General features: G+C 46.6%; 2 protein-coding genes across 7 annotated transcripts in view; one reads left to right on the top strand and one right to left on the bottom strand.

The window, feature by feature from the left end:
• Nucleotides 1-486: 486 nt before the first annotated feature.
• Nucleotides 487-9,013, bottom strand: CBY1 (chibby 1, beta catenin antagonist). Of its 6 annotated transcripts, XM_088837492.1 has the most exons (8): nucleotides 8,888-8,954; nucleotides 7,496-7,545; nucleotides 6,031-6,146; nucleotides 5,276-5,345; nucleotides 3,788-3,872; nucleotides 2,558-2,663; nucleotides 2,352-2,470; nucleotides 487-1,124 (listed from the first exon to the last, which is right to left on the bottom strand). In XM_088837492.1, the coding sequence occupies exons 2-8, from the start codon at nucleotides 7,543-7,545 to the stop codon at nucleotides 1,044-1,046; spliced, it is 627 nt and encodes a 208-aa protein (XP_088693618.1). In that variant the 5' UTR covers nucleotides 8,888-8,954; the 3' UTR covers nucleotides 487-1,043. The 6 variants fall into 6 exon arrangements, with proteins under 6 accessions (XP_088693618.1, XP_055252055.1, XP_055252057.1 ...); XM_055396080.2 differs by lacking the exon at nucleotides 5,276-5,345 and having other exon boundaries at nucleotides 3,788-3,897; nucleotides 7,478-7,545; nucleotides 8,888-8,941; XM_055396082.2 differs by lacking the exons at nucleotides 5,276-5,345; nucleotides 7,496-7,545 and having other exon boundaries at nucleotides 8,888-9,006.
• A 320-nt stretch (nucleotides 9,014-9,333) lies between these two features.
• FAM227A (family with sequence similarity 227 member A) overlaps nucleotides 9,334-20,808 on the top strand; it is a 59,299-nt gene continuing 47,824 nt past the window's right edge. Inside the window, exons 1-3 of the mRNA XM_055396047.2 lie at nucleotides 9,334-9,566; nucleotides 14,438-14,675; nucleotides 16,748-16,830. Of these exons, the coding sequence (XP_055252022.2) occupies nucleotides 14,534-14,675; nucleotides 16,748-16,830 (225 nt within the window). The 5' untranslated portion in view covers nucleotides 9,334-9,566; nucleotides 14,438-14,533. The remainder of the gene's footprint in view (nucleotides 9,567-14,437; nucleotides 14,676-16,747; nucleotides 16,831-20,808) is intronic.

Genomic DNA, 20,808 nt, shown 5'->3' with positions numbered 1-20,808 from the left:
AGAGTCTAAGCAAGATCCAGAGCCCTGTCCCAGGCGGGTAACGGGCGTCCAGAAACAGCTGACCTCAGTAGCCATCCCCAGTCTAAAGCCTGGAGCTCCGTGTCCTGCCCCTAAGGCCTTCCCCTGGACTCTGGAAGCTGGACTCCCTCTTGCTGACTTTGGCTGGCTCCCTCCACCAGCCAGAGAAGCCCGGCTCCCTCTAAGGGTACAAACTCCCACTTGGGGAAGCCAGCTCTCTATCCCAAGCACTCAGTCCCTGCCAGGTCCAGGCGAGTCCCAACACCTGGAAAGAAGGCGGCAGAGTGACCGCTTTTGCTCCAGCTCAGCCTCTGCTGATGCCCAGGAAGCTGGAATGCTTCTCCTGTGAAGGGGACGTCCCCCCACCACCTCGAGGATGGCGCATCCCAGGGTTAGAACCCAGCCTCCGTCACTCAATTCCTTGGGAACTGCGGCTTCTTGTTTTCAGTCACTTTGGCCACAGAGAGATTAGATAACATAATTTAATTTTAAAGAGTAGGATAGAGAGGAAAATAGCACAAAAATACAGCGTTGCCGTGGAAGGCTGGCGCTGGCTGCCGAGATGCTGAAGCCAGAGGAGGTTGTGGATCTGGGGGAAATGAGCATTCTTTAAAGGAGCAAGAGGACGGGCTGGAGGGCACAGAACCAGGACAGCCTCTCATCTGAGACCCCCAACGAGAGGGCGCCACACCTCAAACAACGACGTGAGGGGACGATGGGATGACCTCCGTCCCAGGAGGGTGAGGCTGGGCCCTGGACATTTGGGTGTTAAGTGACTGGAGAAAACCCAAAGGCTTCCGTCACCCCCAGACCTCCCCTGCTGTGTAGCACAGGACTGGCCTGGAATCCACTACGGTCACCTTCCTACTGCCAACCCAAGGGGGCCTGTGCCTTCTGGCCCCATTATGTGATGCTCTCTCCCAGGACCTGATCCCTCTGTTTGGCTAAGAATACCCTCAGCCACATTCCCCTCTTCTGATGAATGGGGCTCCCCCTGTTCTCCAAACAGATGTCTTTGGGGGCCTTCATTTTCTCCGTCTGCTGACGCTCTTCAGTTCATCCAGCTCTTTCTCCATTAAGTGGGATTCAGCAGTGGTCTCCGAGAGCTGGAAGAAGAGCAGCAAACCATTAGAAGACACGGACGTTTCACAGCCATGACTCAGGTTGGCAAGGTCAGCCCTGTGCACTGGGAAAGGACCCCTGGCATTTCTCTAACGTTGCCAGCGCCTCCACAATGGGAACCCCTTTGAAACTGGGCAGAGAGTAACCTCTTGATGACCCAGGGCCTCAAGTGCTTGCGGAACATTCACCATCCATTCTCTCATCATTTTTGATCACCTAAGATTGTGTGGCACTCACTGTGTTAAGGACACCAGGTTTCAGGGGATGAAAAGTACAGATATTGGTGATTTCAAGGCTAAAGGACTAAGATGCCTCTGAGTCGTGGCTCACATAAAAATGGTTAAAAAAGAACGCCTCTGCCCTCATCAGGATCCCTCACTTGTCTCTGGAGGAGAGGGCGGAAGACGCTGCAGACAGGAATGGAGAGACACAGGCTCCAGAGGTCAGTGACTTCTGTGAAACAGAAGAGCTGTACTTCCCGAGCCAGATGCTATTCCCAGAGCTTTACGTGTATTATTAACTCAGTAATGAGGTGGATCCTCTTTTCGGGCCCATTTTACTGCTGAAGACACTAAGCTTCTTCACACAGAGTAGTTAAGTAACTTGTCTGAAGTCACACAGCCAGGGGCAAAGCTGGGTCAGGGACCCAGGCAGTTTAGCTACAGACACGTGCTCTTAACCACGACAGGCTGCTCTCCTGCCTCTCGGTGAACCTTCACAGATGCCTCTAGGTTCAACAGGCTGTTGGGTTTTAAAAGCCGCAAGAAACCAATGCCAACAGGCAGTGTGGCTCTCCACAGGTCTTCGCCGGGCTCTGGTTAATGGCTGCTTGGTGCAGGTCTCTGGAGCAGACTGTCCTTCACTCCTGAATGCCTTCCGACCGCCATTCCTCCCTTTATCTTTCCTTAAATATCCCTTCCCTTGATGGGCTCCTGACTGGACAGAATGAAGCTCTTCCCTTTTGCGGACGCCAGGCCTGGACAAGACTCTGATCTCTGTCCTTACCCTGAGGCACTGCCGCCATGTTTACTGTCCTTCTTAGACTCTGAGCCCTGGAGGGTGGGGACTGTGTCTGCCTTGGTTTCGTATCTTTGGATTCAGAGCAATGTGCCTGGGCAAGCTGGCACTCGAGAGCGTGGGCTGACTGAAATGACTCGTGGTGAAGCTGCCCAGGGAAAGCCAAGGCATCACCCCCCGGCCGCCCTCCTCACCATGTCCAGCAGGATGTCCACCTTCAGCCGCAAGAGGTTGTTCTCTTCTTCCAGCTGTTGGTTCCGTCTCCGCAGGCGCTGAGCCTCCCTCCGGTCCACACCTCCACTAACCCCCGTCTCTGGCAGAAGGGCACAACCAGCGGTCACCAAGTGTGGGTTGCCTTCCACCACCTTGCTGGGGCAAAATGGCAGGAAATGCAGCCCACCTGCTATCCACTGGCCATTTTCAAACTTCAGGCTCTGCCCGGCCAGGTTCATGGTGGGGGTTCCGTAGTCAAGGCCCAGTTCCACCTCCCGCGTTGACCGGTCCAACTGTGGGTGAGACATTCATGCCGGTGTCAGGCAGCCGGAGTACCCGGGCTTGTGTTCCAGCACCTCTTCTGCTAGCTGGGAGGCCCCCTGCATGCATTCAGTTGCATCAGACTCTTTGCGACCCCACCAACTGTAGCCTGCCAGACTCCTCTGTTCATGGGATTTTCCTGGCAAATACTGGAGTGGGTTGCCATTTCCTCCTCCAGAGGATCTTCCTGACCCAGGGATAGAACCTGGGTCTCCTGGATTGGAAGGCAGGTTCTTTACCCCTGTGCCACGTGGGAATCCCCGACTATGTGACCCCCAATAACTCATTTCTTTTTCTCTAATCATAACTCAACACATTTAATAATATTTTTTCAAATAAAGTCAGAAAATTAAATAAGGTACCAAAAAACTTTTAAACTATAAAAGTACTGCTTTATGTAACAGGTGTTTTCCAGAAAAATCTATATATGCTGAAATTTGCAAACTGAATTATTTCATATCTATAGGGCATTTGGCAGTTTAAGAAGTCTCACTGTAAATTTTTTTTCAAGTGAAAAATCCTTTTAAAATGTAAGCCTGAGCCATCACTTGCTTCCTATGGAGCTACATATGTCCTGGAAAAGGCATAAAATGCTAAGTCCCAATTAGTGGTAGCAGGTGTTCTTTAATGTGTTTTTCGATGTTTCTACAGCTCACTGAGTGCCCACTGTGGGCCAGGGCTGGTACTGGATATACAGAAATGAATGCAAACCCTTTACCCTGGAGGAGCTCAGACACTGCCTTTGGAGCTGTGGCAAATCCTTTTGAATGTTTTTAATGTTGGCAAAACATCATCCTTTGAGAATGAATTTGTCCCCACACGTGACTAAAAAACTGATTCCTGGCCAAGTCTTGGGAATCAACTGAAGTCAAATTGGATAAGATCGTTTGGTCCCCAAAATCATAATGAGAACGACTGTCTTTTAAGGTTCTTGAACAGCTCTGATAGATTTTCAAATTAAGACACGTTTTCGGCAATAGCAATGATATGAATTAAAAGGATACCCTCCCACGAGGATGCCTCTGGAGGACCACACTTCCCATAAGAGGCAAGGCTCGAGGCTCTGTTCACACTGCACACCACTGCTGATACTCACATTATGCAGGTTGGAGAGAGAAGCCGACTTCCGAGGGGGCGTCTTCTTTGGACTAAACGTACTTCCAAAGAGAGGCATCTTCAGCCTGATGAAGGAAAGGTCAATGCTCCCTTCTCCCAGGTTCAGAAAAAGTCAAGGGGTACAGAGTTGGATCAGTGACATTGTGCCCCTATCCTAAAATCATGTAAACACACATTCTATCACGTGACCATTAACTATCCTGGTGACAACTCCCCTGTGCTGAGTGCTCACGATGTACTAGGCAGCATGCTCAAACCTTGGCAACATCTCAGTCCTCACAATCGCCCTTGGTTCAGCTCCTCTGAGTATACCTATCTGACAGATGAGGTTTAGAAAGACTCAGGGCCTAAGTGGGAGCTGATATTTGAACAAAGGTCTGTGTATCTAGTCTATGTCAACCACAGGCAAGTGCCTAACTGGCTGGTCTTAAGTTTTGTTAAAAACTGGCATCACTAGATTTATAGTCCAGACCAAGGCCCTAGAAGGACTCTCAAGAGAGTCCTCTGGACAGCAAGGAGATCAAACCAGTCAATCCTAAATGATATCAACCCTAAATATTCATTGGAAGGACTGATGATGAAGCTCCAATACTTTGGCCACCTGATGAAAAGAGCTGACTCATTGGAAAAGACTCTGATGCTGGGAAAGATTGAGGGCAGGAAGAGAAGGGGGTGACAGAGGATGAGATGGTTGGATGGCATCATCAACTCAATGGACATGAGTTTGAGCAAATTCCGGGAGATGGTGAAGGACAGGCAAACCTGGCGTGCTATAGTTCATGGAGTCGCAAAGAGCTGGACATGTCTGAGCGACTGAACAGCAACAAAAGGTGTGAGACCCTTACTCCTGGACACTCACAGCTGGGGCAACAGCTTCCACACATACTCCATTTTAAAGAAATAATGACCTTTTTCTGGGAACTTGTCTTTTTGCTTTCTTATTGGTTTCTTTTTGATTAAAGAAGTTCTTAATTTTAATGGGATCTGACTTATTAAATTTTTTTAACGATTAGTGGTTTTTATTTCAGAAATTTTTGCCTACCCTAAGGTCATGATATTTTCCCATGTTAACTTTTGGAAGTTTTCTTCTTTCAGCTTTCACATTTAGGACAGCCATTCATCAGCAATTAACTTTTGTATGTGTTGCGTGTGTGTGATTTGCTCAGTGGTGTCCGACTCTTTGCAGCCCCATAGACTATAGCCCACCAGGCTCCTCTGTCCATGGAATTCTCCAGGCAAGAATACTGGAGTGGGTTGCCATTCTCTTCTCCAGGAGATCTTCCCAACCCAGGGATCGAACCCTGGTCTCCTGCATTGCAGGCAGTCTCTACCATATGGGCTACCAGAGAAGCCCAATTTTAATGTATAATACCCAGATAGCTTAACAAGATTCCCTCTAAGAACTGTAGAATGATGATAACAATAAAGAAGGCACAAGTGAGCAAAAACAAAGCAGCAGAGCTCTCACCTTCCTACTCCCAGGGATAAAATCTTCCTTTCCACATTACGAGATAAAATTGGTAATGAGTTTATCATATCTAGCAAGAAATTGGCCAAAAAGAGAGGGAACTTCTCAAGACTACTTGAAACAAGGCTTTATACCAACTATTATTAAAAAATAATTCATAGTAGGTTTTCATCACAATTAGCTAGACATATATTTAATAAGAACACAAAGAAAAAACTTTGTACTGTTTTCAGTGATGTAGAAATTAATATCAGTAAAATTAATGACAAAAGTTTAGAAGCTTTACAATATAGATATACATATATGCATAGAAGTATATGTACATATGACTTACAAATAAAATACATAAGACACTTGGGGTGTGTGCTCATGAGTTTTACTGGTGTGTGTTTGTGATTAAAAACACAGAGATAGGAAACAGACTTGTGGACACAGTGGAGGAAGGAGATGAGACAAATTGAGAGAGTGGCAAGAAACACATGCATTACCATATATAAGAAAGATAACTAGTGGGAAGTTGCTTTATAACAGGTCAACCCAGGGCTCTGTGACAACCTAGAGGGTTGAGATGGGGTAGGGGGTGGGAGGGAGGTTCGAGAGAGAGGGGAACATATGTATACTTATGGCTGATTCACAGTGCTGTGCAGAGACCAACACAACACTGTAAAGCAACAGTCCTCCAAAACCAGCGGTAGACCCGCAGCCTGAGAGATGGCATTTGGGCTGGGGCATAACACTTTAAGACATGGACAAACCAGAATGTTTCCATCTTGCTGGTGAGCGGGATAGCAGTGGGGACCGAGACGCTGAAGATGTTTGAAGCTGTGCTACTATGTCATCCGAAACACCGTGGAAGGCCCTGGCACTGTTTCTGTGGGAGAAAAGAAAAAGCACGGAGAGGGAAGACAATTACTCTTATGTCCACAGAGGGCAGAACAGCAAAGAAATAGGAATATCCAGGGAGAATGATTCTAACCCAAAAAAGAAAAGGTCATAACAAAAACTAACTAACTAATATCACTTCTTGAGTATCCATGAGAGGCTGGACCCAATGCTAGGGACACTGCATATATTTCTTTTATTCCTTGCAGGAATCCCATAAGGTAATTTTCCTGTCTATACCAGAAATGAGAAAACTAGGGCTCGAAGAAGTTATCCAGTTTTCCCAAGGTTCATAGCCACGGTCAGTTGGCTAAACATGTATACCAAATTATCCTTGTATTAATAACTGGTGGGGTACATCATAAAAAGAAGTATTTTCATCCATCACGGTGGCAACATTTAAGAGATCAATAATGCCATGTTGGTAAAGGTATGGAGACAAAGTACTCTTGGTGGAAACATAAGATGCTATCATTTTTTCCATTAGGCAAAACCTAGTAAAGTTTTTTCAGGTGCATAGTTTTTGGCCAGCAAATCTACTTGTAAAAATTTATCCTCCAGAAAGAACTGGACATGTTCACACAAATATTCTCTGTTGTTGGTAGCAGTCAAAAGAAAGAAACAATGCAAAAGGTCTACCAATGGTTGGTACAGCCAAATACATCACGGCACATTATTATAAGGGAGCACTAGATAGTAAGTAAAAACTAAGAGACAGTCACACTCTATCATTAAGAAAGCAAGTGATAGGGACCTCCCTGGTGGTCTGGTGGTTAAGACTACACACTTTCAATTCAGGGGGCATGAGTTCGATCCCTGATCGGGGAACAAAGATTCCATATGCCAATGGCATGACCAAAAAAAACCAAGCAAGTAACAGAACAATGTACATATTATAATCCCACATGAGAAGACAAAAAGAAAAAAAAAAGCAAGAATATAGGTCTCTAAATAAAAAAGATTTGGAAGGATAAACACCAAACTGCACACAGCGGTTAAATCTGGCAAAGGAAGAAGGATGGCTGACTTATCTGAATTTGCTATTTTTAAACAGATTTTTTAAATTTTAACTTTTTTAGCTGTGTTTGGATCTTACTTTCCCAACCAGGGATGGAACCCGGGCCTCTAGCAGTGAGAGCATGGAATCCTAACCCCTGTTCTGCCATCCTAATTCCTGAATTTGCCGTTCTAAAGGTTAAAAAAAAACCCAAAATGGCCAAATAGTGGCAATTTCATGTTATAATATAAAGTTATTGTAAAGAAATATGTTTGTGGATTTAATGAACTATTACAATGATAATATATTCACACGTAACTTACGAAAGCAAACCAACGTACAAAAATCCAGATAAGAAACAGTCCCTGCCCCTCCAAGCACCTGGAGACATCTGAAAAAGGAAAAATAAGCCAAGCTGTTCCTGCAAAGCCCACAGTGGTGCTAAGAACACTAAGGCTGAGCATGGCACCTAGGCACAACAGGCCGAGTTCTAGGCCCAGTTCTGCCTCTCAGCTGCCAGCTAAACTCTGGCCAAGCTACTTTAGTCTTCCAGGTTTTAACTTATTGCTAACTGGGTGGACTTTTGCAGAAGCTAATGCCTATGGCAGGCGATTTGTTATGTAAGTGAATACATCTCTGGTCAACAATATTCAGGAAACAAAACCTCTCTGGTAAATAATGTGTTCACAAGGGCACTTCACCCATGACCTCACTAATTCTTGTAACACTTAAGCCAATGCCCATCATCAGTATATTACAGACAAGGAAAAGGAAGGGTCTGGACTAACTTTTAAGTCAGATGCACTCATCCACAAACAACTCTGGCTGAGACCCTGAGATTCTGGAACATGAGTGTGAACCAGGAGGTACCAGCTCTACCCCTGGCCCCAGGCAGCCCTCTTTCCAGTGAGATTCCCTGAAGAGAGAAGGGTCAGCACAAAGGAAGTGAATGGACAGCATCTGGGTTCCATCGGTCACTCTGCTGTTCACCCCCAGTGGGCCCCTGCACTTACTTCTCTGGGCCCCAGGCTTCTTTATTTACAATCAGGGCTTCCCTGCTAGCTCAGTTGGTAAAGAATCTGCCTGCAACGCAGGAGAACCCGGTTGGATTCCACTGGAGAAGGGATAGGCTATCCGCTCCAGTATTGCGGCCTGGCGGAAGAAGATCAAGTAGTTTTTTCCCATCTACAGATCAGAAAACTGAGGCTTAGAGAAGTTAAGTAATGTGCCTCCAGTCACGCCGTGGGAAGGCGGTGGAACTGGGCTTCAAATAAGGTCTACGCCTCTGCGCTGATGATCGTAATCACTTCTTCACTATGCAATGCTTTACTGTTTGCAATGGGCCACAAAATAGAGTATCTTCTTTTAATCTAAGAAGAAAGTGAGAAAGAAGTCTCTAGCTTTCACCGGAATCTCAAAGACTTCAGAGCCAAGCAAGTACGTGCCACGCAGGTACATGGCCACCACGCAGGGCTGTTAACCGCAGAGCGTTCATTCGCGCGCTCTCGTTAATTACCTCCGTCGCTGAGCTACGAGGGGAATTACCACCCCAATCTACAAACGAGGAAACACACTACGAAGAATGCGTGCACGGCCTGCGGAGAACCCGGCCCCCGCCCGCTGCTCCGCGCCCTCCGGTCGCTCCAGCTGCCGGGAGGCCCTAGGTCCCCTGGGGAACGCCGGTGTACCACCCTTTCTCGGACCCTCGGGTGATGCCGGGCTCAGAGACGTACCTGACGTGCCCCAAAGTCGGGGGTTCCAAGCAAACCCCCGACCTCCCGCCTGGTACCCACCAGCGGCCGAGTCAACCGCGGCCAGAGCGAGCGCGGGTGTCGCCCGGCCGCCACGCGCATGCGCGGGCGCAGCCCCGCCGGGTTCTACCACCGAGAGATCTGGGGGTACCCGGTGCCGCGCGGTCCCCATCGCGAGCCCACGCCAAGCGCCAGAAACTCTTGAGGACGGCTCTTGACATACTTAATAGACTCCACAGAGGCAGTGTCTTCTGGAGTCACTTGGGCTATAGGCAAGGTCTAGAAACCACACTCACTCTCCCCGCAAACCCCTTGGTCTGGTCTCTCCCCCGCCTACGGGGACCGTCGCCATGGTAACGGCGTGTCACGGATGCAGGCGGAGCTCGCGTTGCCCCCCATTGTTGTGGGAAAAGGTGCAGGTACCGGCTGTGGCCCGCGTTGCCCGGAGAACGTCAGGACTTACAGCAGCAAAATGGGCCTCTCCCAGACGTCCCGCCTCCTCTTCCTCTTCCCAGATCACAAAACAAAGGGTACCCCTTCCTGGTGGATGTGGGGGGCAACAGGTCTCGGGTGTCCCATCCAGAACTTCACAGGGTCCCCTGAGGGCCCCGTGGCGGAATCGGCACCACCGAGTTCCGCGGATTCCGCCTGCAGTCTTCAGGTAAGATGAACATGACCGTGACCCTGCCTTCCCACGCCCCATCTCTAGTCGGCTTTGACAGGTGGGGGAGACTGAGGCCAGGGGCCGCTTCAAGGTCGCACCGTGAGCAGGGTGCAGAGAACTACTCGAGAATAGACTCCAGATCTCCTAAAATCCTAACTGTGTGTTTGATAAACAGTCCATTTGATAAGCGAAGAAACTCGGACTCAATTCAAGGGATATTTACTGTGTGCCTAGTGAAATGCACCAGGTCATCCAACCAATGAGGGGTGGGACCCATGGGTCTCTGGCTCCAAGTGCAATTTTCTTCCAACTACACTGGCAAGCCACTCCAGTACTCTTGCCTAGAAAATCCCATGGATGGAGGAGCCTGGTAGGCTGCAGTCCGTGGGGTCGCTAAGGGTCGGACACGACTGAGCGACTTCACTTTCACACATTGGAGAAGGAAATGGCAGCCCACTCCAGTGTTCTTGCCTGGAGAATCCCAGGGACGGGGGACCCTGGTGGGCTTCTGTCTATGGGGTCACACAGAGTCGGACACGACTGAAGTGACTTGACAGCAGCAGCATACCTTACTTCATTGAAAAGGGGAAAGTTCCATGTCCTGGAACCAAACTGCCTGGTCTAACCCAGCACCATTCAATGAAAACGTAATGTGGGCCGCATACATAATTTAGAATTTTCTCAGAGCCATATTTTTAAAAAATTCTTTTGAAAATCAGGTGCTATTACTATGAATAATGTTTATTTTCACTCATATGTCCCAAATATGATCACTTCAACGTACAATCAATATTTTTTAATTTATTCTGCTTTAGGTTTTAAATTTTAATTAACTAAAATTAAGATGTTAGGACTTCCCTGGTGGTCTAGTGGCTAAGACTCCACGCTCCCAATCCAGGGGGCCCAGGTTTGATCCCTGTTCAGGGAACTAGATCCCATGTGCCAAAGCAAAGAGTTCTCATGGTGCAGCTAAAAGGTCCCACGTGCCGCAAGGGACCACGTGCCACAAAGATTCCCTGGGCTGCAACTAAAACCTGGCACAGCCAGATAAATAGAATAATTTTTTTAAAGATTTTAGTAGTTTGGTCACACTGACCAAATTCCAAGGACTCAATTGTCACATGTGGCTAGTGGCTACTGTGATGCACAGGTCTAGACTTTTCCTGCCCTTCTACTCTGTGCCCCTCTGCTTGGATGGTATTTCCCTTCCTCATTTATCTGAGTAACTCCTGTTCTTCCTTCAAGTTGTGACCTTGACGAGGTCGATATCCACTATTATGTCATCTCTCACAGCACTGTGCCCCTCCCTTTGAAACAGCACGTGTGCTCAGTTGCTAAGTTGTGTCTGACTCCTTTGTGACCCCATGGGCTGTAGCCCACCAGGTTCCTGTGTCCGTGGGATTTTCCAGGCAAGAATACTGGAGTGGGTTGCCATTTGAAGCAGTGGTCAGTTATAATTCATGATTCTGAGGTGACACTAGTGGTAAAGAACCCGCCTGCCAATGCAGGAGACCAAAGAGACGCGGGTTGGGACGATCCCTGGAGAAGGAAATGGCAACCCACTCCAGTATTCTTGCCTGGAGAATCCCATGGATAGAGGAGCCTGGTGGGCTACAGTCCATGGGGTCACAAAGAGTCAGACACGACTGAAAGCAACTTAGCACTAGCACATAATTAATTAACGCTTGTCACCTCTAGTTGACATAAGCCCCATTAGGGCAGGGATCAAGTCTGGTTTAGTTCATCCTGTCCCCCAGTAAGAATGAATTGCTGGTTCTGTTGGACAATCAGTAGGTAGTCATTTAATGACTGAAGGCTAAACTGAACAAAAGTCTGCCTAACTACAACCTCAGCATTGTTTTAACTTAACATGTTTAAGTTAAAACATTTAACTTTAAACAAAGGACTTTCAAATCTCAAGTGCAAGAATATGTGCTCCATGAGGGCAGAATGCTTTTTTATTCTTCCACTCATCTGCCCCTAATATACAGCACAGTCCTGGACACAGGGTAGGTATTCAATGAAGTTAGTGTTCTCCCCAAGTAGTGACAGTAAAAACTTATCATGCTTCAGATAATACTTATCCTAAAATAGTATGATGAAAAATTCAGAAATGAACAGAGAATTTTAATTGTTTCTCTTAAGAAGCATAATATTCAGTTCTCCAGTTAGATGTGAGTCAGTCAGTTCAGTTGCTCAGTCATGTCCGACTCTTTGCGACCCCATGAACTGCAGCATGCCAGGCCTCCCTGTCCATCACCAACTCCCAGAGACTACCCAAACTCATGTCCATTGAGTCGGTGATGCTATCCAACCATCTCATCCTCTGTTGTCCCCTTCTCCTCCTACCCTCAATCCTTCCCAGCATCAGGGTCTTTTCAAATGAGTCAGCTCTTCACATCAGGTGGCCAAAGTATTGGAGTTTCAGCTTCAACATCAGCCCTTCCAATGAAAGGTTGAATGAAAGCAAGAGGCTTCTTCACAGAGTCCCCCTAAGACTGGCTTTTCAGAGAATGTGTTTAATTTTCCAGTTCATGTTTGGGCAGGGGCGTGGAAGAAAACTCAGAAGCGCTGTATGGCTAAAGGCTAGGAGAAGTGTATTGGCCTGGGCCAACCTTTCCTACAATCAAGCTGACTTGGGACAACCCAAATGGATAACCTCTTTGGCCCAAAAAGAAATGAGATCAGTTAGAAAGGGACTCCGGGAACTTCCCTGGTGGTCCAGTGGCTAAAACTCTGATCTCCCAATGGAGGGAGCCTGGGTTTGATCTCTGGTTGGAGAACTAGATCCCACTTGCTGCAGCTAAGAGTTTGCATGTCACGACCAAACCTCCCGCATGCTACGACTAAGACCCAGTGCACCTAAGTAAATAAAATTTAAAAAAAAGGAATCAAATATTGACTGAACCTACTTCCTAGAGGGTAATTTGCCTAATGAAGAAAGATGCGGAAGCAAATTCTTCTAGTTCAGGATTGTAAGTGCTGTAATAGTTGCAAGCAGAATCCTGACCTTCACAGAGAAGGTGTGGTACTAATGGCCTGGAGTAATTCAACAAGGTTTTCTAAAAGATATATCACCTGGGCTGATTGAATGGGGGCAGCAGCATGTACAGAGCCATAGAGCTCCCGGCATAGCTGGGACCAGGAAGAATCTGAGTGCAGCAGGCGTATAGGATGGCTGGCTGGGGGGAAGAGAGCAGAGCAGAAGGCAGGAACCAAAGGAGAGGAAAGGAGACTGTGGTGAAAGGGCACCTGATTAATTTTTTTTCATCAAACTATACCTTTTCTCTCTCTTTCCATTATGTACGAGCTTCTTGAGGGCAGAACTGAATCTTCATTATAACCAGGCCTATACCCCCAGGCTCTGGACAGGGAGGACCCACAGATGGTAGTGATAAATTCCTCCTGGCTAGTAAGCAAGGACCCCAGAGAGCAGTCTGGCCAGCATATTCCAAATCCAGGAGGAGAGGTAGTGACGGGGACAGCTTCTGGAGAGGGAGCAGAAAGCCTCAGGTCTATCAGGAGCCTCATGCTGAGGGAATGCACCGCCCACCCCAGCATCGTAGAAGCCCAATATCTGAGAGCTGAATAGGGTTCTAGCAACCTAATCCACATCTCTGACTTTATAGGTGAGGCTTAGGCAAAGAAATTTGACTGCATTTCTAGTTTGAAATCTGACTTGCTGGATGGTCTGGAGCCCCAGTCTTTTCAGCACTCTGGTCTCCTCTGGGCTTCCTGGGTGGCTCAGTGGTAAAGAATTCGCCTGCCAATCCAGGAGACGAGGGTTCGACCCCTGGGTTGGGAAGATCCCCTAGAGAAGGAAATGGCAACCCACTCCAGTATTCTTGCCTGGAGAATCCCATGAACAGAGGATCTTGGCAGGCTACAATTCATGAGGTCACAAAAGAGTCGGACATGACTTAGCAACTAAACAACAACAACAGTCTCCTTTTGTTTATTTATTTGGCCTTGCTGTGTTGCTTTCAGGATCTTAGTTCCCCAACCAGGGGTTGAACTTGGGCCCCTGGTAGTGAGAGCATTGAGACCTAACCACTGGACCACCAGGGAATTTCCAAGTCTCTTTATTTTTAAAATTAGGATAATTTTCATCAGAGGGTGATGGTGGGGATCAGCAGGTAGAAAGCAAAAGTGTGTATGCCTTGAAGTTTTCAGTTAGGAATGTGGTACATATATACAGTGGAATATGCGACACCCATAAGATAAAAAAATATGGTGGCACAGTGGTAAAGAATCCACCCGCTAAGGCAGGAAATGCAGGAGACTCAGGTTCGATCCCTGGCTCAGGAAGATACCCTGGAGAAGGAAATGGCAACCCACTCCAGTATTCTTGCCTGGAGAATCCCATGGGCAGAGGAGCCGGGCAGGCCTTAGTCCATGCGGTCACAAAGAGTCAAACGTGACTGAAGCAACTTAGCACGCACGCTCCAGGCATTTTGTGTTCAGCCTGAGGTTACAATGCTGCACCTGCCTGGGGACCTCAGTTCCTGCACAAATCAAAGGTTATGTGTATCTCTGGAGAAACATGCACACACACGTATGTAAGGATCTACTGTGTAGCCCAGGGAACTCTACTCAATACTCTGTAATGACCTATATGAGAAAATAATCTAAACAAGAACAGGTATAAAACCGATTCACTTTGCTGTACGGCAGAAACTAACACAACATTGTAACTCTGTTCAAATAAAAACAAAAGAAGCAAAGGAAAAAAATAAAAAGAATGGGTTTCTCTAACAAGTCTTTACTCCCCATGTTGCATGCAGCGTGTGCCTCGCCATCAGCCCTGCTTGCGAGATGAACGTGGTTGAGCTTTCAAAGTTGGTTCTGTGCTTATTTCTGATTTCCAGGAGGCTGGCTGAACAGAGAACAAGACCATAGGGGAGGAATGAGAGGCTCTTAAATGTGGAAGCTTAACTGTTGGTCAGTGTACAAGGAAGTGGACGATGGCACACTTCAGGAGGTTGGATGTCATCAACTTCACCGCTTTGCCAATGGTGCCACTGGATGAGCACCTGGGTGTTTCCATGACTGCGCAGAATGCACTGAAGGAGGCCATGACGAGGAATCTGAAGGCCAGTGTGCCCTGTATCCTTCCATGGTGCCGTCTGCAATGAGGACAGCACCCCTGCACAGAGGGTGACACGGGCTCCATCACACACCACTTACTGACTTGTCTGTTACCTGTTTGTTGATTTTCTTCCATTATTTAAGCCCCACCTATCCTCTAAAAGAATTTGAGGCAGCGAACGAGTGTTTGACTTGAGTTTATTTTCCTAAGATAGAGCAGAAAGAGAACCAAAGGAAGACATGCTAGAGATATTTGTTGAAAAGATGGGGAAGAAGAGGGGAAAAAATGCTCTTTTCCCCTCATTGTCTCCTTTCCTTTCTACCTTCCAAAGAATTGAACTTAGAGATAGAAACTAAGTTATAGTCCAAGCCTCTGCCCTCAGATGAGTTAGCTGAGTACTCAACTTTTCTTTTTAAAAAAATTTTATTTGTTTGTTTTCGGCTGTGCCATGTGACTTGCAGGGTCTTAGTTCCCCGACTAGGGATTGAAATTAGGCACACATGGCAGTGAAAGTGTGCCAAGTCCTAACCACTGGACTGCTAGGGAATTCCCTTTCTTTCTTTCTTTTTAAAACTCCATTTGGGGGCTTCCCTGGTGGTCTAGTGGTTGGGACTTCACCTTTCAGTGCAGGGGGTGCGGTTCAATCCCTGGTCGAGGAGCTAAAATCCCGCATGCCTCACAGCCAAAAACCAAAACAGAACACAGAAGCAATATTGCAGCAAATTCAATAAAAAATTAAAAAAAAACCAAATAACTCCATTTGACCTTCCTAACTTGCCAGCACCTCTACCTAGGCCAGACTTTGCCCCTTCTGGCATCATCCAGACACTACCAGAATGTTCCTTCTCTGACTCTGGCCTCATTGATCCAAATCTCACTTCTGACCCTGAACCTTGTGTCTCAGGGACTCACAGAGTCCCATCTCTGGGGGACCATAAAACTCATGCAGCAAATAGAGACCATCTTAGGTTATAAATAAGTCTGTCTTTCCATTTTCTATAGGGCTCACTTACCTTCGAGTCATGCTTCTGCCAGCCGAGCTACGTGTATCTTTCTGCATCATCTCACTTTCCAGGCCTCTCCGAAACCCTTCTCAAGATGAGCACAAATGATCCCATGAGCATCTGCTTCAAGATCTCACTTTCCTGGGCCTTTTTCTAATGTTCCCTCTCTCTTCTTAATCCCACACTCATCGCAACCTAAGCAATCCATTTCACTCCCTATGATTTGTCATGTCTCTCCTTGGCATCTTCATTTGTCAAGTGTCCTCCAATTTGTAAGAACTCTTGAGGGTAATGGAAGTAACAGTGAGCCTGGCTTTACGTGAAGGCTGTGAGGAGTGATGGATTATGGGGCTTTTACAAAGGATATATCCTGGACCACTTGAGACGACGACAGAAAAATGCAAACGTAGAGAGGGTAATAAGAAGGGCCGTCAAACTGAGCAGAGGCTTCAACAATGATAAACGAGATCGAGATGCCCTTGGACCCAGGCATCCTTCACCTGAAAAATCTCTCTTAAAGGAATAATCCCAAATAAGGAAACAGCTCTCGGTGTGACTGTGTGCATCACAGCGTGATTTATAGTTGCAAAAAATATAAACAGCTTAAATATTCAATAGCCAAGCGACAGTTGTCTATTAAAATGCATTCTCTAAATGAATTTGTATACTGCCATTTGAAATATTACAAATATTATGGAAAATGATCGTAATAATGAGTGGGAGAGAAGTCAGAGTAGTAACTAACATAGGCATACACTGATATTACAATTATGTAAAAAGGTATGTACGTAATAGTGCTAGAAGGAAGTCTCCCCAGATCCTAATAAGTTGTTAGGGTGGTAGCATAACGGGTGATTCTTTTTATGTTTTTCAAGATGTCTAGAATATGGTTAATTTTTGTTTACAATTTTTAAAGCAGCTCATATAAGGCAAGATAAAAGAAGTGTGAGTGTTTGCAGAGAAAATAATGGAGTGGGAAAAAGCACAGGAAGGAAGTGAACTGCTATCTTGGCCAGGCTCCCTCAGCCTATTCTGTTTGTGTGTAATCATTACCCAAAAAGTTTCCTTAACAGGCCCGCCTCCAGTGTGCCTGGTTGGCTCCATTCAGCAGGTGAACCAGATGATTGCTGACATAGATCTGAGTGCCAACCCGCTGGTGCACAGCCTGGTGAGTTTTGAGTGCCAAGGTAAGGCTTCCAGGAAGAAAGGACCCTAGGGACCCCTTTATTAATTTGAAAGCACATTTGCACAATAGAAGTCTTAAAGACATGTTTCTTTAAATTCATAAACTTTTATTTTTATCTATATAAAAGTCCTATTTTTTATATAGGATTTGGCTATGGCAAAATCAATTTGATTCTTCCCTAGTCCTTATTTCAGTGGCATTTGCATCATAGTAAACATGTGAATATTTTTCTACATGTATCTTGGGACTCATTTGCAAGTATTTCTGCCAGATAGAGCCCTGGAAGTGAAATTTAAAATTTTGATGGATACAGTCAAGTTGTCTTTCACAGAGGTTAAGCCACTCTTTACTGAAGCTGGAAGAAGACCATGAGCTTTAGTTCTCCCTTACCCCGTGTCGAGCAGAGCCTAGAATTGAACTGTGAATAAAAGCAAAATAAACACACACACTATTTGGAACAATTTTGTTTAAGTTCAAAAGCACTCTATCTCTATATGTGTGCTCTGTACATGTGCATGAGGGTGTGTGTAGCTCCAGAGGCTTAGAATAAGACTGTCAGAGCTTGAGTTCCTGCTGCTGTACTGTTCTCTCACATTCTGACATTAGGTAAACTATTGAGCCTCTGAGCCTCAGCGTCTTGTAAAATGATGATAACATTGATACTATATCTACTTCATAGATGTATTGTTATATATACAAGAATTAGATGAGTTAAGTAAGTTCGGTCAGTTGTGTCCAACTCTTTGTGACCCCATGGACTGCAGCACACCAGGCTTCCCTGTCCATCACCAATTCCCAGAGTTTACTCAAACTCATGTCCATCGTGTTGGTGATGCCATCCAACCATCTCATCCTCTGTCATCCCCTTATCCTCTTGCCTTCAATCTTCCCCAGCATCAGGGTCTTTCCCAATGTATCAGGTGGCCAAAGTATTGGAGTTTCAGCTTTAGCATCAGCCCTTCCAATGAACACCTAGGACTGATCTCCTTTAGGATGGACTGGTTGGATCTCCTTGCAGTCCAAGGGACTCTCAAGAGTCTTCTTCAACACCACAGTTCAAAAGTATCAATTCTTTGGTGCTCAGTTTTCTTTATGGTTCGACTCATCTTAATAGATGAGTTAAGACTCTCAAAAACCCTTAGCTGGTGCCTGGCTCTCAGGAAGGACATTATATGTGTGAATGTGTAGGGAAGAGTCTGAAAGGATACATGCCAAATGGAGTCAGTTCTGGAAAGGGAATGGGATGGAAGATGGGTAAAGTTATTACTCCAAGTATGTCTGTAATGTTTGGATATTTTACAATAAGACTGTATATGTCAGTTCTGTGGGGCTGTTCTGATAATTTTAGAGCCAGCAAAATGAATATTATCCTTCCAGTAGCAGGATCTGGTGACTTTTCAAGGCTGCCCAGCATCGGCACAGCTTCTCAGCGTTCTTCACTGCCAGTCAGAGCCAAGGTGGGGCTGGCAGGAGCAACTGTGGGTCCTTGCGTGACCTGGAGGAAGGAGGGCTTTGTCCTTCCTGCTCCTCTGTCCAGGCAGCCTATCAGACCTGGCAGGTGCTGACTGCCTGCTGCCACGAGAGCCCTCCCCCCCCAGCGACCCTGCCCAACCTCTGTTGACCGCAGTGTGCCCTGACCTTTATACATCAGCCTTGACCACGGGACCACTCCTCCCACGTCAGCATCTGAGCCAGACTGGTGTCTCCAGGCTCCACACTGCCCAACCAGAGGGCATCTGGCACAGTATCAGACGCATAAAAAGTGTTCAGTATATGGGTAGTCAGTGAACCATCTCCTCCTGAGATCCAGACCCGCTGCCTGCTTTACACCTAGCTATGTCCTGTTTCTGTTCCTTCTCCCACGCCCCGAGTATGGGTTTCCCCTCCAGTCTCTGGCGGTGAACTTGCCTAGCTCTTCTTTCCAGTCTCCTTCCCTCAGGAACTTGTACACTCACCACTGCAGCTTCACCATTCACTCCCACAGTAGAGAGCAGGGCATCCCTTCCTCTGCCTATAGGCCACAGCCTCTGAAACGGCCTTCCTTGCACCCTCCACCCCAAGACCAGTGTAGGTGCCCCTTCAGGGTGCACTCTTGACACCTGTCCCCCACCCTCAGTAGCACTGATTACCTTGGTCACCTCGCAGTCACTGGCTTCTCCTTGCTAGTCTCTGAGCCCTTGGAGCACAGAGACAGGCTTTGATGTTCATGGCTGCATCTTCAACACTGGCCCAGTGTCTGACTTTTAGTAGATGCTCAGGAAATATTTGTGGAATGAAGGGTATGTTTGCAAATTTGAGCTCCTCACCTGTATTTCAATCTCAGGTTCCTAGTTACCTAGAGCAGTGATACCTAAACCTAACTGATCATCAGACTCCCCTGGGAGCTTTTTGAAAAACTAAAAGTGAAAAGGGCCAGGTGCAGACCTGTGTGCCATGTGTGCGCTCATCTGAATCAATACAGAATACCTCTAGAAAACCTCTAGAAAGCTATGCAAGGAACTAAGAATCTTGAGTGAGCAGTAGGAAGGAGACTTCTTACTGTGTTTGATTTTGTACCATGTAAAATATTTATGGTTTTAAAATTTTATATAGAGAACAATTCAGAGCCACAATAAATAAACAGTTCAAAACCCAATAAGGAATGATATTTATTGCAATAAGGAATCAGTTCAGTTCAGTCTCTCTGTTGTGTCCAACTCTTTGTGACCCCATGGACTGCAGCATGCCAGGCTTCCCTGTCCATCACCAACTCCTAGAGCCTGCTCAGACTCATATCCATCGAGTCAGTGATGCTATCCGACCATCTCATCTTCTGTCATCCCCTTCTTCTGCCTTCAATCTTTCCCAGCATCAGGGTCTTTTTTAATGAGTCAGTTCACATCAGGTAGTCAAAGTATTGGAGCTTCATCTTCAGCATCAGTCCTTCCACTGAATTTTCAGGACTAAATAAATATCTGTAATAAATCCATGTATCTGAATAATTCCCCACTAAGGCTGGTCACTAACCATGTTTGGGAGTTGCTTCCTAGGGAACAGTCCTACCTGTAGGTCCTTCTGTCATCTCAAACGCAAACTCAGGTCTCATCATTTTTGCCCTGAAACTTACTTTTCCTCCAGGATTCAAAGTTCCTTTCTGTTCTTTCTCTGTGGAAATCTTGTGCATCCTTCCAGGCTCTGCCAGTGTCAGCTACAGTGACATCCTGGTGGGTGGCAGAGGCATGGCTGTATTGTCACGTTGACGCTCACCCATCCGATTCATTCATCCATCGTGCCTTCTCTGATGCACGGGACTGGGGCAACAGTGTTGGTGCAAAGACTTACCAGTGTGACCCCTTCCCCAACAGGCCCACACACCTGCACACATTCCAGTACCTTTAGCTCATCTCACAGGCCAGGGCTGCCAGTTCAGGAGGAAGGTAGCAGGAGGCTGGAGAAGCATTTCACGGTTTATCAAGCTAAGGAGAACTGCCTCCTCCCTTATCCCCAACACTCGTACGCGACCTTTTCTGGCTGGTCCTCTCTGCTCCAGCCCATACTGATCCCACTCATTTGAATTCTAAACGTTTAAGACTTGTTCCATGTGTGTTGATTTGGTTCTCTGAATAGACTGGAAATTCCTTGAGGTCACAGACACAGAATCATACTTGGTTAACTTCATTATCCCAGCTTAGTGCTGGGCTGGTTGACAGTCAATGCACCTTGTTGGGTCACTGACATTCATTTTTCCTTCCTCTCTTTTATCAGGGCTGGGGGAGTGGGGAGGAGGAATCAGAGATCAAGAGAAATCCCTTGAGAGGTCGGGGTATGGTGATGATTAATAATAATAATAGTTCCTCTTTATTAAGCAGCTCCTATCTGAACGCCTATGGGTGCTAGTGTTTAAAACGCACCCAATTCTTTGTAGTGGTACCTCAGCCCTATAAGAGCGCTGGGAGGGAGGGGTTATTACCCCCTGTGCAG

Source organism: Moschus berezovskii, chromosome 6, assembly GCF_049115385.1.
Source record: "Moschus berezovskii isolate FMDL1 chromosome 6, NW_MosBer_1.0, whole genome shotgun sequence".
Classification (NCBI taxonomy): Eukaryota; Metazoa; Chordata; class Mammalia; order Artiodactyla; family Moschidae; genus Moschus; species Moschus berezovskii.
This window is presented reverse-complemented; position numbering and strand designations above follow the sequence as displayed.

What these genes read in the sequence shown, in the direction of transcription:
- CBY1 (XM_088837492.1), bottom strand. Translation starts at nt 7,545, where the DNA reads ATGTCTCCAGGTGCTTGGAGGGGCAGGGACTGTTTCTTATCTGGATTT. An exon ending in TTATCCCTGGGAGTAGGAAG is followed by an intron (nt 3,873 to 5,275) that starts GTGAGAGCTCTG and finishes TTCCTTCATCAG; the next exon opens with GCTGAAGATGCCTCTCTTTG. An exon ending in TGGACATCCTGCTGGACATG is followed by an intron (nt 1,125 to 2,351) that starts GTGAGGAGGGCG and finishes CTCTTCTTCCAG; the next exon opens with CTCTCGGAGACCACTGCTGA.